The sequence below is a fragment of the Colletotrichum siamense genome, assembly GCF_013390195.1.
Source record: "Colletotrichum siamense strain Cg363 chromosome Unknown KSG_Cg363_contig10, whole genome shotgun sequence".
In the NCBI taxonomy this organism is placed as follows: Eukaryota; Fungi; Ascomycota; class Sordariomycetes; order Glomerellales; family Glomerellaceae; genus Colletotrichum; species Colletotrichum siamense.
Window position 1 is genome coordinate 1,574,911 of NW_023501023.1, and position 16,408 is coordinate 1,591,318.

A 16,408-nucleotide genomic window follows, 5' to 3' on the forward strand; every position below is an offset into this window, starting at 1 on the left:
TCGCAGGACAGAAGCTTTCAGCCGAAATCAGAGAGGTGAGGGTGTTGTTGTCAGCTATTTTGGGGAAAGGCGACAAGACGAGAGAGTCGTCGTACGTAGCCTCTTTTCCGAATTTGAGGCTTGGAACTGGGGGGTGGGTTTGGGTTTGGACCAGTCAGAAGGCTCGCCTGAGAAGGTACTCTGCTGCTGCGGCGGCGGGCGGCGGCAGGACAGACACACGCTGTCCAGGATCTTGGAAGGGGTGCAGGTGCAAGTGGCTCCACCGTCTTGCTAGGTCGTTTTCCTGAGGTGGCCCGGCAGCCGAAGGGTCCAGTATCCGTACAGAGAGTACTTGGGACAGATAGCAGGTGCTCGCTGTAGCTGCGGTGAAGCTTGACGTAAGCTGCAGCGCCCGAGTGGTGAATGTGTCCTCCACTGAGTCTGTGTCCCCTAAGTTCCCCCCGTATTATTGTTGTCTTGTCCCTGCTGCAACTGGGACGACGACGGCGACTCAACTGAAAACCAAGGGTCAGGGCAGTCTTGTGATTGGTGGCTTGCTCTCTCTCCCTTGGTTGAAGAAATTCGGGGAGGGGCGATCAGGTCCAGCAGGGGCCTTTTTGCTATCTGTTTCTGACCGTCCTTGAAGTACCGTACCTCACCTTCAGCTACCTAAGGAAGGTTCCACGCCTGTTTGCTATGCAGTAAAGCGTCGAAATGCCGCCTCCCTGAGAACGAGAAATGCGACCCAGGTTGTTGTGTCTCCCTTTGCTCTTCTTGTTTGGGTTGAGCCCTGTGCTTGTCGTCGCTTCTCGAACGCAAGACACCTCACCGTCTTCTCAACGGTCGGGACAGGCACGGGAGTAGGTAATAACTGGACCGGGACTCAATATCCTGCTTGCTTAGTACGGGGACAGGTATTCGTTCCGTACCTGACTTTGGGTAGGTAAAGTAGCTGTTCAGTCCGATCCCCTGGACGTTTCGCCAGGCTTTGACCCTTGAACCGGGGCGAAGATGGGATGTGTGAGAGGTTTATGAAACAACGTCCTGACACTTTCCGGGCCCGGGCCAAGCACGGTCGATCCTGTATCGTCTTTCTCCCACTTGTTCGCGATTGAGTTGGCTTTGTTTGATTGATTAATATAGCCGCGTCGCGGGACCACTTAGCGAATGGTTGCGCCTTCAGATGCGGTGGGTATTTTTCTTTTCGATCCTGAGTAATCTCTGCCAAGGATACAGAGAACACGATAACGTCTTTGAAGAGAGGCCGAGCACTGGTGCTTTTGAAACCCGAGGAGCAACACGACAAAAGGTGTTGAACTGACTTTCTTTGCGATTCATTGCCATCGCCACTCAGCACCGCTGCCTCGACCTTGAGGCTTTTAATACTTGCGACTCTAGGCAGCTGTATTTTGTGTTTTTCCCATCGTGCGGGTTCAGCGGAGGGGATACACGCGTCCCGGGCTATTACGTGGACTCTGCTCAAAGCCTCTTTTGATGCACAGCCATCCAGGTCTGTCCGCTATCCAGATGCCTGGAATCGGGCAAACATGCTCCTTCGTTCTCGTATCCTCGTCGATGCAGCCTGAAATTTCGGACTGAATGTATGGCCGACGGTCTGTTCATGACATCCAACCTACGTAGACCCCGCCGCTGCGCTGGGAGACTTCCGGATTCGCGAGGGGCGGGAGCTGGGCCCCGGCCGGTTTGCCCCTCCCGTGTCCGGGGGTTGCCACGGCGTCGGGTCGGTAAAGCAAGCCAAGCAAGCTCCGTGATATCGGCCCAAAGATCCGCTCGTAGGCAATGTCTTGTCCGTTCCCTCTCTCTCACATTAACCAGCCATTTTCTGCGCCACAGCCGGACTAAATAGAACCGCGTGAAAGTCCACGGGATCCGGAGATAGCGGCCCCTTTGCAGCGGCGCAAGTGGAGATCAACGGGTCGCCAGTCAGCACCAACTGATCGGAACCAGATCTGCGGGTGTAAGTAGGGCTTGCTTCACCCGCCATTACATCATAACGCCGAACTCGTGCATCGCGAACCCTCGCGCCTGGCATTCAACCGCGGATTGGCCGGTAGACTGATGTGACTTACGGCAGTGATAGTCAAGTAGAATGCCAAGAAACCCCCTTCCAAATTCCGTATATACCATAACATTAGCCCCGGCCGCCGGCCGCAGAGGTTTAACCCCGAGTCAGAAGAAAGGGAACAACCCCGCTCTAAACCAAAATACTCACCCACATCGAGTTCGTCAAACTCAGTTGATAACCCCTCCTCTGCGCCCAATATCATAACCGAGTCAACTGAGTTTCAAGGTTTGATATCGACAGCAGCCACCTCGACCAAACCCGCGCCATGGTGTTGACGGTCCTCACCGACGACCAGATCAAGGCGATCCTGGCCGACCTCACGACGGACGAGTTCGAATCCTTTAGAAAAGTAATCTCACACGCCCTCCACGAGTACTCAACCAACGCGACAAACATCGAAGATGGCACCTACCACCAGCCGGACCGTCTCTCGACCGAGAACCTCAAAACCGGCGCCACCACGCTGTACATGCCCTCCGTAGGGCCCCAAGGCATGGGCTGCAAAGTCGTCACCCTCTCCTCCGCCAAAGCCGCCGCGGACCCGGCAAAGCCAGCCATCACCCCAACCGGCGCCGTGACCCTCCTCTCGCCCGAGGGCCAGCCCGTCGGCTTCCTCCACGCAAAGACGCTCACGGCCTTCCGCACCGCCCTGTCCTCGACGTGTCTGCTCGCGCGCCGCGGACAGGTGAAGACGGTGACGTGCTTCGGCGTCGGGCTGCAGGCCTACTGGCACGTCCGGCTGGCCCTGCTCATCAGGGGCGCGACCATCAAGCACGTCAACATCATCAACCGCCGCTTCTCGGACCAGGCGCGCGTGTTCCTCAAGCAGTTCTACCACGTGCCGGCGCACATCAAAGAGCGCGAGGGGTGGGCGGAGACGACGTTCAGCATCCTCACGCCCGGGTATGGGGAGTTTGCGCGGCTGCAGAGGGACCAGATCCGGGAGGCGGATGTGGTGTACTGCTGTACGCCGTCCACGGAGGATCTCTTCGAGGCGGAGGTGCTGACGAGCCACGAGGGAAGGCGGAAGGGCAGGTTGATTGCGGCCATTGGGAGCTACACGCCGCAGATGAGGGAGTTGCCAGTCGGGCTGTTGCAGATGGCTACGAAGCATGAGAAGGCGCATTGGCATTTTCACAAGCATGCTCCTGAAGGGGGTGTCATTGTGGTTGACACGCTGGATGGTGCGCTCAAAGAGGCTGGTGAGGTTATTGCCGCCGGGTTGCAGCCGACGCAGCTTGTAGAGTGAGTTCACCCGGATATTGTTCGAGAGGTGAGAAATTGCTGACGTGGGCTTACAGATTGGGTGAGCTGATTATGCTCCGGCGCATGCGAGAAGAGGCAGACGATGCCGAGGTGGAAAGTGAGACGGCAAGCATTGCCCCTTCGGAACTCGACAAGCTCGACTTCTCCGGTACGCCGTCCATCAAGTCTGCTTTCACAAGCTCCGATGGCGATTCGCGATCATCTCTGAGCAAAGAATCGACGACAAGCAGCAAGGGTCCTTACTTCCTCCACCGCCGAAGCTCGAGTCAGAGGTCAACGGAGAAACACAAGAAAGAGGACGCGTTGGCGCGCTGGTTGAGAGATGGAACGGTCATCTACAAGAGCGTGGGCTTGGGGCTTATGGACTTGGCGGTGGGCATGCATTTAGTTGAACTGGCTAAGGAAAAGGGCATTGGAACGCAAGTTGACGGATTCTAGAATCTTTCAAGGATGGATGCGGCGTTGGTAAGATATGGAGGATATCCCACGATTTTGAATTATGACCAGAAATTTGACTGTCCTATACGCGCTCAAATCTCAGCATCAGCCGCTCTGCTATCGGACGTGCGGTGTAGGTGTCGTCCTGTTCGATGTCTGTGTCATCGACAATATATGTTATGAAATTCGACCAAATGGCTGCTGCAATAAGCTTCATCTCTGTGACGCAAGTCAGCAAGCGTGTTGTCATGCAACAGATTTCCTTGACCTCACCATTCATTGCAAAGTTCGACCCGACGCACATCCTACCCCCACTCCCGAAAGCCCAAAAGTAACGACTCATCTCGCGGCGCTGTTCTTCGTTGGTCTCCGACTCAAGCCAGCGAGTGTGGTTCCACACTTCAGATTCCGGGAACACCGTCTCATTCCGATGAAGGGTGTAGCCAAGAGCAGCGACGCGGACGCCTCCAGGGACATGGAACTCTCCGAGTTGGCAAGACGGTTGAGGCGTTCGTCGTGGCTCGGGACCTGGGATCGGGGCATTCAGACGGAGCGTCTCCATGACCATGGCATTCAGGAGTGGTAATGCATCAACAGATTTTGGGTCCGGAAGGTTGCCTGGCAGAGATCCATCGGCTGGCATAGTTAAGGGAGGTTCCAAAGTCAAAAGTTCCTGTCTCAACTGCTGCTGCAAATCCGGAGATTTGGACAAATGCCAAGCCAAGTATGTGAGTGCGATGCCAGCCGTCTCTTGGCCCGCCAAAAGCTGGTCAAACAACTCGGATGCCATTGACAGGTCCTTCTTGAGTATGGCTGTTGAGTAGAGCAGAGACTCTTTCCCGTTGACTCGACGTTCCTTCTCAATTCCGGCCTCCATGGCCTGGAACACGACGGGTTCATCTGCGGGGTCTTGCTTCTCCGCGACTTCTGATCCGTTAATAGCATTGTACGTCTTCTCGCATAACTTCGTGTTCCACTCCCGCAACTCAGCATTCGCATCATCGACCCAAGCAGGATACGGCTTCAGCATCGATCCGAACCGACCCAAGAATTCCGTCAACTGTGGCATCTCCTGCGGCCAGAACCCGAAGCTCGCGCGTACGAGATACAGCTGCAGCCAGTGGTCTCTGTAGGACTTGTCTCTGAGGAAATCAGTGCTGTTGCGTAAGCCAAATATGTATGCTGTAATAAAGTCCATTGTAGAAGCGAGGAAGGTCGAGAACACCTCGATGCCCTGAGGCTCAGGACCGGCTGACGATTCAGATAACAGGGGTAGGAGACGACCGAAGAGAAGCTTGCGTGCTTGTGCTTTGGCAGCTGGCGAGGCTTGGATGAAGGATTTTGAGTAGGCATTTGACACCATACGCTTGCGTAGAGAGTGGGCCTTTGACTCCAGGGTTGAGAACATGTTGGGTACTCTTCACTTCAATGTCAGCGAGTGCCATGCATATGGAAAGCATACAAAGTTTACTCACCCATAGTTGTCGAATATAGAGTACCACTGGTCCTTCTCAAATCCCCCTTGGTAGACTGTTTTGATGGCATCGTACCCGTCGACACTGAGCTCGTTTGGACCAATTCGAACCACGGGGCCATACTGGAGATGTGCTTTATGGAGCGATCTGTTTTGGAAGTTGTTCTTCCTTGCGAGAAGAATCCAGAGAGGTGAGACGTGACATGACCAATGAGGTACCGGTATCTTGGCCAGGGGTGAGAGGAAGATTGGATAGGCGACGAAGTGGTAGACCAGCCAGACCACCACCGCCCCAACGGCGATGGGAATCAAGTTGAATCCCATATTGAAATGCAATACCGCTATGTGAATTATGCCAAGACGACGACTCAGTGATTCACACTCTCGAAGTGACTGGTCAAATAATCGACAGGGGTTTGTAAGTGGTTGCGGTCATCGACCTGACTGAGCAAGGAGCGGTTTCAAGAATGTAAAACACGATGAATCTCTTATTACTAGCGTTGAGCGGAGTGAACGACGGAATCCATGGAATAGAACGTTATCGCCTTCTATTAGGGCCGAGTCATGAAGGTGGTGTTGATACTCTTATCTCGCTCGACCTCTCAGGTCTTATCTTTGAGTTGATCTGAGTTGAAGCCGAGGTGCACTAACAGCGGGGTCGGCACCTGCGTCTCAGGGTCACGGGCCATGTTAGTGGCGGGAAAGTCACTGTTTGGAGCAACCAGAATTCCGCGAATAATCGACCAGAGTAGACGAGCTATACCGGAAACTAGAGATGAGAGTCTCGCCAATTACAAACGAATGCACAGTAGTATGAACATCTATCTAGCTTGACGAGGAAAGAAAACGGGGGAAATACGTCTCATGGGAAGGATTTCGCATGTACGTGCACACCGACCAAAACTCGGTATGCATCTAAACGGCATTTTGTCATTGACGCATAGAAGCAGGCATCCACCAAACAGTCCATCCTAGGCTGCAACTCACTACTTAGTCAATGGTGACTCTTTCGACTCATCGAAAGTATTGAGACTCAACTTCCACCTTCAAAGGATTGCTCAAGGTTGGAATTTGGAAGGCTTGGCACGGGCTCCGAACGGGTACACGGAACAAGGCGTCTCACAGGTTGCATCACACTTCCCACAGTAGTTAGCAGAGTTTTCAAACCGCTTTCTCACCTTTACCTATTCCAGCCATCATCACACCCACCGCACTCATCACCGTCAGTATCACAGCATTTTCCCACTCACCCAACTCTTATCTCATCCACTTTTCATGTTTCTCATATCTTCACCTCACTTCCCCTCATGCCACAAAAACCAACCGTCAGACAAATAGATTGACTTCTCAAACATACCTCGCAAGACCCAAAAAGAAACATGTTTGACCAACTCCCAGACGACATCGTCTTGGAGATTGTTTCTCACCTCAGAACAGCCCGCGACATCGCCAGGCTCGCCTCATCCTGTAAACATCTCCACCATCTCCTCTCAGAAGATGGCTGGCGCACCTTCGTCAGGACCTGCTTCCCTCTCCTCTCCCTTCCTCTCGGCCAGCACCCAAGATGGAACGAGCTGGCCAACACCCTGACCCGCCAGGCGAGGGCGTGGGACACGAAGGCTTTCCAGTCCATCGCTTACACGGACTCTCACCGACCAGAGGGCAACTTCTTCACCGGGTTCAGCAATGCCGCTCGCCCCTTCCACCCCATCATCGACGCTCGTCTGACATTCGACAAGAGTTGGGAGCTCGTATCATGGGGCGCCGGCGAGGACATCGTCGGCCGCTTCAGGCCACTCAACTCCCGCGGCGAGTCTGATGCTTGGTTCCGTATGGAGGGCAAGGCCAACGGATACGAGGCTGGTGTTGGCGACGTTACGGCCATCCATCTCACTGAGCCCGACGGGAAGCTGGGCCTGCTCGTCGGAAGGGCAAACGGTGATTTGTCTCTCGTCTCAGCCGCGCCGGGTAGTGCAGGCAAGACTCTCTCACACTTCAAGATACCCAAACCCACTGGCGGCCTGGAGCTCACCACATGGACCTCCATCGGCTCCATCGATACTCTGCCCAACCAGTCATCAGTGGTCGCTGGCAACAGGGCAACTATCAGCTTGTTCCCCCTGAACACAGATAACACGGGGGACGCAACCCCTCTGGACTCCCTGACCTTCGACATGTCAGGTACCGCCAGAACACAGTTCATCCACGCCGCCAAGGCGATGAACAATGACACCATTGTGTGCGCCCTCTCAGGCTCCTCGGACCCGATCCGCTATCTCACCGTCACCCCTACAGGCTTCACACCAGAAGTAGCTTCAAAGAACCCCGACCTCCTGCAATCTCGTGGCCTCGACCCAGACAAGAGACTCACCGTCCGCGCCATTCAACCCGTCAATCCGGGCCCCAGCGGTCACACGAACCTCCTCCTGAGCGCCTGGGACGACGGCACCTGCCGCCTCATGGACATCCGCACGCCGTCGCCCTTCGACGCGCTCTACCGCGATATGTACCAGCCGTTTGAGGCCGTCTCGTCGCTCATCACGTACGGCTCAGACCGCTTCGTCGCAGGCAGCGCGGAAATCGAAGCGCTCAAGATCTTTGACTTCCGCTGGACCAAGTCGTACTACCACTCCGCGGCGCTGCCCTGCTGGTCCGGCACCCCGTTTCCCGATCCGCTCAGGGGGACTAGCAGTCGCCCGCTGAGCCTGAACGGGGTCGGATGCAACCACTTCAGGGGAAACCGCTGCGTGTGGCACGAGAACTCGACGAGGGACTACTACCGGCCCAACTACCGCTTCCACGTCATGCCCTTCAAAGGAGCGTCGCGGGCGTCGAGCTCGCGCATCTTCTCCCTTGCCAAGGCGTCTGACGTCTCAGACTCGTTCTACGTCGGGCTGGCGGGCGCCGTGGCGGAATTTTCTACTGCGTTCAACGGCGAGGCGGATGATGTGGTGCCGTCTGCGGTCGCCACAGCGGCGGAAAAGCGAGGCTGGAAGGCGAGGGAGTCGCAGTTCAGCTTCGCGGAGACGGGCGATGGGCTGCTGCATCCTGGTGTCTCCATGAGCACTTTCATGCCCCGGCTTGTTCAACGCTTTGGGGATGAGATTGACGCACCGCAGTACAGTGGCTGGTATACCAAACAGACACCCAAGACAGCCGCGTGGCACCGCTGGGACAAGAGCTTCTGGCGTCCCACACACTTCACTTTCTGAGATGAAATTGGATCGGAGGGGGAGGACATCACAACATTGATCGGAATAGAGAAAAATTTAGAACATGAGAGCATAGCGTTAGAGTGGTAGTCATGATATGAATAGTTACTGAGTTGCATTTCATGCGTGTCATCCTATATGAACCATAAATACAGTTTGAACTGTGAGGTGATCTTTTCTTCCAAATATCCGCCAGCGTTGGTTACACCTTAGAGAATACTCATACACATCACCAGCGGCTGCCCCTGCCACTGCTCTGGTCATCTGCTCGGCGCTCCCGCTCAAGCATCTCGTCAAACTCCCTCTGAGCCTTATCCTTCTCAGAAGTTCCGGATTCTCCAGACTGGCCCTGCCGGCCCTGTTGACCCTGCTGGCCTTGTGAGCCGCTCCAAGTGTTGCCAGAGGGCGCCTGCGGTCGCTGGTTTGCCCGGCGCAGGCGATCCCAAGCAGAGCCGCCGGAAGACGATTCCGGCACAGATCTCGAGGCCGGAGCCACCGGCGACGCATCATCCCAGCCGTCCGATTCGGAGTTCCCCCAGCCTGACTGCGAGGATGAACTTTGCTGACCCCATCCGCTCTGAGTGACTGGAGTTTCTCGTGGTGTGTCGTACTCTGGGCGAACGTTGTCTTGAGACTCTTGGTACGCGGTAGAGTCGGATGAGCTGATGGCCGGGTAGCCCTGGGTTGGTGACTGGTCATCGTAGCTCTGAGAACTCTGGTTGTCGCTCTTCCGGGCGATCGCTTCGTCGATTTGCTTCAACGTATCCTCCAAGGTCTTGATTCTGGTGGTCGCATACTCAATTTCTTTGGTGAAGTTTTCCTTGTTCTTGTCGGATTGATTCAGCGTCAATTGATGTTGTCTTGACTCGATCGTGCGTTGCAATTCAGTGATAGTCCTGCTAATTTTGAACCGCTGTGACTGAAGGCTCTTAAGGGGCATCTGATCAGCAGTCAGGGATATCAGCCTGTCGGGCTTCATGTCCTTGCGGAAGTTCTCGAGGCGGTCGTCGCGGGCGACCGTGCCGATGGCGACTGAGGTAGCATATGAGCCGAGCAGCGGAGCAGCAAAGATGGCGGAGGTCATGCCATAGGTCACGAAGCGAAGGTTATGCCAGAGAATCCTGGCCGGTGGGCCCTTGACGTAGGGGAAATTGCTGCTGGGAAATACTTCCGGGTCGAGTTTGACGAACTTCGGTTGATAAAAGGGAAATTTGAAGGTTCCGCGCGATTTCCAGGCGGCGACACCGCCGAATAGGAAAGCCAATGGCAAGATATAGGACAATGTGCGGCCTTCTTTGTAAGTGATCTCGCAAAGGGCGTCAACCTCTGTTTGGGTTGGTTGCCTTCCCATGCCCGCGGCCGAGCCATTGAGCATGTACCCAATCTTTTCGACATGCTGCTCAGGTTTCTGGGCCATCAAGCGCTGCCATATTGTGAATTCAGGAGGCGGGATGTGGTACTCGGCCGGAGGCAGGTTTTTGATGAGAGAGTCGAACATGTCCTTGTCCAGCGAGACGGAGAGAGCCATGCTGCCGGCCGATGGGAGCTCAACGCCAGGGCTTAATGTCCCGGACGTTGAAAACCAGTGATCTGTTGGAAGACCGGCAGAGAAGATGTTCTGGTGTGGTGAAAGTCGGAGTTCCAGGGTCCAGTGGTTGTGAGTCGAGCGTGGACTTGCAGCTTGAAAGTCCTGACGTCGTCGTGGAGTGACGGAGCTACGAGAGGCAGAGCTCTAGTGGGTCTGTCTCATTGGCGGGGTGGAGATCCCGGACGCCCCGGCCATTCGGCAGAGCGTTTCTCCATGTGGAATTGAGTCGAGGTTGGGTCGGGTCTGCTGGAAACCACTGAGAGTTCGAGGGCAGATACGTGACCTTGCAATGTCGCAATGCTTCCTAATAGCCATTTGGACATCTCACTTCAACACTTGACTTTGCGATTTGATTGTAGTTGAGCCCGACTGAACAGTCTCATGAGCATGTGCTCTGTACCTAAGGTACCTGTGTAAGGCACCTGAGTAGCCATCGTGCATCGTTGCTCGGGGAAACCAACACCCTGCAGCTCATCTGATGGATACCAATCGCTAGCCAGTGCTTTCCTCCTGCAACACATAAGCAGCAAGGAACAAGACGCGAACAATTACGAATACTTGCGGGGAGCAAGTGCGCGGTGACTTGCATTCCTGAGTGTGCAGGGGCGATATTATGTACCTAAAGCCCCACAAATTACCGCGAACGTGCAGCGGCGCGTCCCCTGTGCAAAGCCGCCGCGGTCTCGAGGAGACGCGACAGAGCGCGTCGAGGGACAACCACTTTATTCTAGTCTCCCGCTCACCCACCTTAGTCCATCTTCCTCCATGACCCCTGCTTCGACTTGGTTGGAATACCCCAAAGCACTCCCGTGATAGTTTCTTTGGACATTGACCCAATATCGCCGAGATGCCTCTCAAGAAGTCATACTCGGAGCATGTTGGTCCAGGGCCAAAGGTATGTCTTCCCAACTTGAGGTACCCCTCCACCCGTTCCGTTTCTGCTGGCTGACCCTGCCTCAGAACCGCTCATGGCAACGCTCGAAAAGCAACCCCATCACTGCTCAAACCACGTCGCGACCTCTCGCCCCCGTATCCGATAAGACCAAGAACAAGCTGAACCAATTCCAATTCCAGTCTGCCGATAAAACACATAACGACCAAGAAAATGATGCGACCGGCGACCACCTCTCCGTCACTCCGTCAACAAAGTTGAGCTGGCGAGATCTGATGGAGACGAATGTACCCAAGAAAGAGACCCAAACTTCGCCAGGCGAACGGATACTATGGGACAATGAACGAAACAAAGATGACCGCACCTATGCTGCCGCCCTCTCCCCGATGTTGCAAAGGAAAGGCCGGAAGCGTGCCAGGAGTTCTTCACCAGTGTCGTCCCCTGCCCACGACCAACCCACAACGCCGGCAGTGAACGTCAAGAAGCTCAGCGAGGCCCTCAAATCGCCGCATGCCGACCCAACCCTGGAGCTTTGGGATCGATTCTCTCTTAGTAGCAACGGCAACGTCACTCCCCTCGGCGTCTCGAACCCCGCCTTGGCTCACCTAATGTTCTCCTCTTCTCCGCGCAACCTCAAGACTGCACCAGCCCCCGCCGGTGGCGATGCTAATCTGCGGAGAGCCATAAGCTGCGGCCTCAATTGGCCAAAGAGGAGAAGAGTAGACCGTGGAGATGCGCCTTCATTAACCAGCACGTTGACACGGGAGACGACAGACAGCTCCAAGAACTCTCTAGTCACGGCGTTGCTGGACACCGTCACCGGGAGCATTCAAGAGGACAGCCCGCCACAAGAGGCGCCTGAGCCGCTGCCCGAGCATGATTTCGAGACACCATCTCCTAAGAAGAGAAAGACGGATACAATGCGAAGGCCGCCGTCCTCACCAACGCCGAGACCAACCAGGATTCCGAACCTGCCGCCCCCGGGCAAAAGCTCTAATGCAGCTGTAGCAAAGGATCTGGGCTTAGATAAAAAGACCGCTGCTCCAGCTGCCGAGTCCGACTATGGCGACGATGACTTTGACGAGTTCGACGACGACACTTTCTTGGAACTAGAGGCCGGTATGAGTCTTTCCAATCCCCAGCAAGAGCCGACGCAGACTACCCCGGTGCCCCTGCCAGTTCAAGCAGCCAAGCAGGACATCGCCGCGATGGATGACGAGTTTGATGACTTGGATGAAGACATTTTCGAGGCCGCGGAAGGGATCATGGAAACTGCAGAGATACACCTGGCGTCTCAATCTGCAACATCGGCAAAGCCTGCCTCCGCGCCGAGACCCTTACCGGCTCCTTTGGATAACGACCCGGACGACGTCTTTGGAGATGACTTCGGTGGAGACTTCGATTTCGACGCTGCAGAACTCGCTGCGACACAGACCGCCCAGCAATCCCACGCCCCATCCACAACTGCTGTACGTCCCAACCAACGGCTACCCCGGTAGCAAATACTAAGATGAAGGTAGACAAAACCCAAAGCCATTCAGCGATATCTGGTGACCAATGTCCTAGAAAGCGAGTACACAGACGATCGTGATCGGTCCAGAATGGAAAAAGTAGGCTATATCCAGCTGCTGTTGAGTTGCAACGTTTGCTAACTTGACTCTAGATTCTGATCGTGCAAAAGGATAACAGCAAGACCATGAGGACAATACACCTCCGGGGAGACTGGTTCGAGACACCAGCACACCCCAAAGCATACGTACACGTCATTGGCGACTTTTCTGCTGATGGGCGATGCATCATTGATGATTCCCAAAACATTCTGGTATTGCACCCCGATCAACTGGTCTCCGCAACAGTAGTCGCCGATTCTTTTAGTTGCATGCGGCGGGCTGTCTTGCAAGACCGCGTCAAAGCCACTAGTGAAGCAACTGCTCCTCTCGTCTACGGCACCATGCTCCACGAGATCTTCCAAGAAGCCCTGATGGCGAACAAGTGGGATCTCCGGTTCCTCAGCACAATTATCGACAAAGTCATCGAGAAACATGTAGAGGACCTGTACAAGATCAAGGTCAGCACGAGTATTGCCAGGGAGCACCTGCAGTCCAAGATGACTGAGTTGAGTTGTTGGGCTTCGGCCTTTGTCTCCTCTCAGCCCAAGGCAAGTGATTCGTTCTCAGATGGTTCTTGCCTTAGTCGCTAACAGAGAGTAGCTCGATGCTGTCGTACAGGATCGCAATGGCAAAAAAGCCAACATGTGTGTCAGCAAGCTGCTTGATGTTGAGGAGCATGTCTGGTCACCCATGTACGGCCTGAAAGGAAACATCGATGCGACTGTTCAAGTCACGATGAAAGACGGCAAAGATCTCAAGACCTTGACCGTACCATTCGAGGTCAAGACTGGCAAGCATGCTAACGCCAACCACATGGCGCAAACAGCTCTGTACAACTTGCTCCTATCAGACCGCTATGATCTAGAAATCGTCTATGGTATCCTTTACTATATGGAGACATCCCAGACGATGCGCATTCCTACCATTCGTCACGAACTACGGCACATGATTATGCAAAGAAACCAGCTAGCATGTCATATTCGAGAACGCAGTGTTCAGCTGCCGCCGATGAAAAGGAGTAAGAACATGTGCGGAAAATGCTACGCCAAGGCTCCGTGCTTCATCTATCACAAGCTTGCAGATGACGGTGACGGAGAAACAAGCGGAATGGATGTGCAGTTCGACGAGGTAGTGAAACATCTTACACCCAAGCATCAGAATTTCTTTCTCAAATGGGAGAATCTCTTGACGAAGGAGGAGAAGGAGACGCAGAAGCTGAAGAGAGAGTTGTGGACGATGGTCAGTCAGGAGCGAGAGAAGGTGGGAAGATGTTTCTCGGATGTCATCATTGAGGAAGGCTCATGGTCTGAAGACCAGGGAACTTCAAAGATCAACCGTTTTAACTACACCTTCATCAAGCGAGTGCCAAGCCCTGGCCATTCTTTCCTGGAGTCTCAGCTTGCCGTAGGTGAGCCCATCGTCGTCTCCGATGAACAGGGACATTTTGCGCTTGCGCTGGGCTACGTTACCGCTGTCCGCAAGCAGAGAATTAGCGTGGCCGTCGATCGACGGCTGCACAACGCGCGAATCCGTCAACCGGGCTTTGACGAATCCAACAACCAAGTCTTTGCCAGTATCATGGAGGTTGTCCCTGAAGGCTCCACCCAAGACGACGCCCAGGGAAAGATCCAGCAAGCACCCATCCGCTATCGACTTGACAAAGACGAATTCAGCAACGGCATGGCGGTCGTGCGAAACAACCTCGTACAAACCATGGCGGAAGGTGTTTTCGGCTCTCGAGAAATCCGCCGGCTTGTTGTCGACCTTATTCCGCCGAGATTCAAGTCAGCACCCACGCAGTATACTATCGCTGACCAAGAGTCCCTGAATGTGGATCAACGCAAGGCAATTGAAAAAGTCATGAGTGCTCAAGACTATGCGTTGGTGCTCGGCATGCCTGGTACAGGCAAAACAACGACGATTGCTCACATCATCCGAGCCCTCACATCCCAGGGAAAGAGTGTGCTGCTCACCTCGTACACTCATACCGCTGTCGACAACATTCTTCTCAAGCTCAAGGACGACAAAACGCCGATCCTGCGTCTCGGCGCCCCCGCCAAAGTCCACCCCGATGTGCAGCAGTTTGCGATTCTGGCCGGCCAACCGATGAACTCTTTCGATGAAATCAAGGCAGCATGGCACGACACGCCAATTGTCGCAACGACCTGCCTCGGTATTGGACATCCGCTCTTCAACGAACGGACATTCGACTACTGCATAGTTGACGAAGCATCTCAGATCACGCTACCCATCTGTCTTGGGCCGATCCGAATGGCAAAGACTTTCGTCCTTGTTGGAGATCACAATCAGCTTCCGCCTCTCGTCCAAAATGAGGAGGCACGCGAAGGCGGTCTTGATGTCAGCTTGTTCAAGCTTCTCTCAGATACACACCCCGACTCGGTGGTCAATCTGGAACACCAGTATCGTATGTGCGAAGACATCATGACCCTTAGCAACACCCTCATTTACAAGGGGCGCTTGCGATGCGGCACGGAGCAGCTACGATTCAAGAAGCTTGACGTGCCAAACATGAGCGCGCTGAAACAGCTTCACTACGACTCATCGACCATACTTCGCCCAGGCACTCCGAAGTCATTTTGCACATCCATGGCGCAAAGCTGCTGCTGGCTTCGTGACCTGCTTGATGGTGAAACCCGGGTGAAGTTTGTCAACACCGACACGCTTCAGCCCCTGACCCGTGAGGAGGCGAAAGGAAATCGAATTGTCAACCCGGCCGAGGCACGCATAGTTACGCAACTAGTTGAGGGTCTACTCACCGTCGGAGTGCCTGATGGAGAGATCGGAGTCATGACACACTATCGTTCACAACTTTCCTTGCTCAAGCATGGTCTTCGCGCCCATGTCGGCGTGGAAATGCACACTGCAGATCGATTCCAAGGCAGGGATAAGGACGTCGTCATTCTGTCCCTCGTCCGCAGCAACGATAGCTGCAGCATCGGCGACTTGCTGAAGGACTGGCGCCGCATCAACGTGGCCTTCACTCGCGCCAAAACCAAGCTTCTCGTCGTCGGAAGTAAGAGCACGTTGAAGGGCAGCGGAAAAGAAGAGATGCTCAGCAAGTTCATCAGTTTGATGGAGGAGAGAGACTGGATTTACGACCTACCTGCCGATGCTTTGGAGAATCACTTTTTTGACGATACGCCGACACAGCTGACCGCCAGCGGCGTCTCGCCTCTGAAGACGAAGAAGAGTACGAGCCCAAGAAAGGGCATCAGTCCAAGAAAGATCCCGAAGTTGGGATTGGGTGTCGATAAGGAGAACCGGCGACCTGAGCCAAAGAGGGCAAGGATTGGAGAGAAAGTGCTTATGAAGGATAAAGTCATTCTCAGGGATATTCTGAATGACATGACAAACGGCGGTTACTGAGATATGCATGGATTGGAGTAAACGGCATTGGTATTGGGATCCAATGATAACTTTAGGATTACGAGATGTAAGGCGTTGGGTGTCATTATTGGCGACGCGTAGCATTTCATAGGCTATTGCAGGTATCAGGTACCTCCGCGTAAATCTTTGTCATCGCAGCTGTTTGTGCCCTCTAGTGATACGAGAAATAGAAAGGGGAGACGATTTTTGGGTAAGACGGGGTCCGGTGTACATACCGAGGCCGAGGGAGTTGTCGCATCTTCGGCTCTGCGAAGACCAATCAATCAGCGATGCAGCGCAGGTCTTGGAAACTCTGCCTCAGACGCAACCTGCCGACACAACTCCGGATCTAAGCAACACGTGTCGCACAACTCCCGAATCGCTTTCGTCACTTTTTAGAGATCTTCCTGTTCCTCAACAAAAGAGGTAACCGTCTTGTACTCTTCGGAGTGCCATTTCCGTAACTGGTCGGGTGG

At 54.4% G+C, this 16,408-nt stretch overlaps 5 protein-coding genes across 5 annotated transcripts; 3 read left to right on the forward strand and 2 right to left on the reverse strand.

Moving 5' to 3' along the window:
* Nucleotides 1–2,330: 2,330 nt before the first annotated feature.
* CGCS363_v014323 (Uncharacterized protein) lies at nucleotides 2,331–3,769 on the forward strand (the record flags this gene model as incomplete). The annotated part of the gene is made up of 2 exons (XM_036646172.1): nucleotides 2,331–3,310; nucleotides 3,367–3,769. 2 exons carry the CDS (start codon nucleotides 2,331–2,333, stop codon nucleotides 3,767–3,769), a joined length of 1,383 nt encoding a protein of 460 aa, XP_036489020.1.
* Nucleotides 3,770–3,851: 82 nt separating this feature from the next.
* On the reverse strand, nucleotides 3,852–5,567 carry cypX-2 (Cytochrome P450 monooxygenase cypX; the record flags this gene model as incomplete). Its single annotated transcript, XM_036646173.1, has 3 exons — nucleotides 3,852–3,988; nucleotides 4,043–5,187; nucleotides 5,245–5,567. 3 exons carry the CDS (start codon nucleotides 5,565–5,567, stop codon nucleotides 3,852–3,854), a joined length of 1,605 nt encoding a protein of 534 aa, XP_036488816.1.
* A 1,055-nt stretch (nucleotides 5,568–6,622) lies between these two features.
* CGCS363_v014325 (uncharacterized protein) lies at nucleotides 6,623–8,455 on the forward strand (the record flags this gene model as incomplete). Its single annotated transcript, XM_036646174.1, has 1 exon — nucleotides 6,623–8,455. The coding sequence occupies one exon, from the start codon at nucleotides 6,623–6,625 to the stop codon at nucleotides 8,453–8,455; it is 1,833 nt and encodes a 610-aa protein (XP_036488820.1).
* A 229-nt stretch (nucleotides 8,456–8,684) lies between these two features.
* On the reverse strand, nucleotides 8,685–9,983 carry CGCS363_v014326 (uncharacterized protein; the record flags this gene model as incomplete). The annotated part of the gene is made up of 1 exon (XM_036646175.1): nucleotides 8,685–9,983. The coding sequence occupies one exon, from the start codon at nucleotides 9,981–9,983 to the stop codon at nucleotides 8,685–8,687; it is 1,299 nt and encodes a 432-aa protein (XP_036488725.1).
* A 907-nt stretch (nucleotides 9,984–10,890) lies between these two features.
* Nucleotides 10,891–15,932, forward strand: DNA2 (DNA replication ATP-dependent helicase/nuclease DNA2; the record flags this gene model as incomplete). Its single annotated transcript, XM_036646176.1, has 5 exons — nucleotides 10,891–10,938; nucleotides 11,004–12,404; nucleotides 12,456–12,545; nucleotides 12,599–13,003; nucleotides 13,146–15,932. The coding sequence occupies 5 exons, from the start codon at nucleotides 10,891–10,893 to the stop codon at nucleotides 15,930–15,932; spliced, it is 4,731 nt and encodes a 1,576-aa protein (XP_036488813.1).
* Nucleotides 15,933–16,408: the final 476 nt, after the last annotated feature.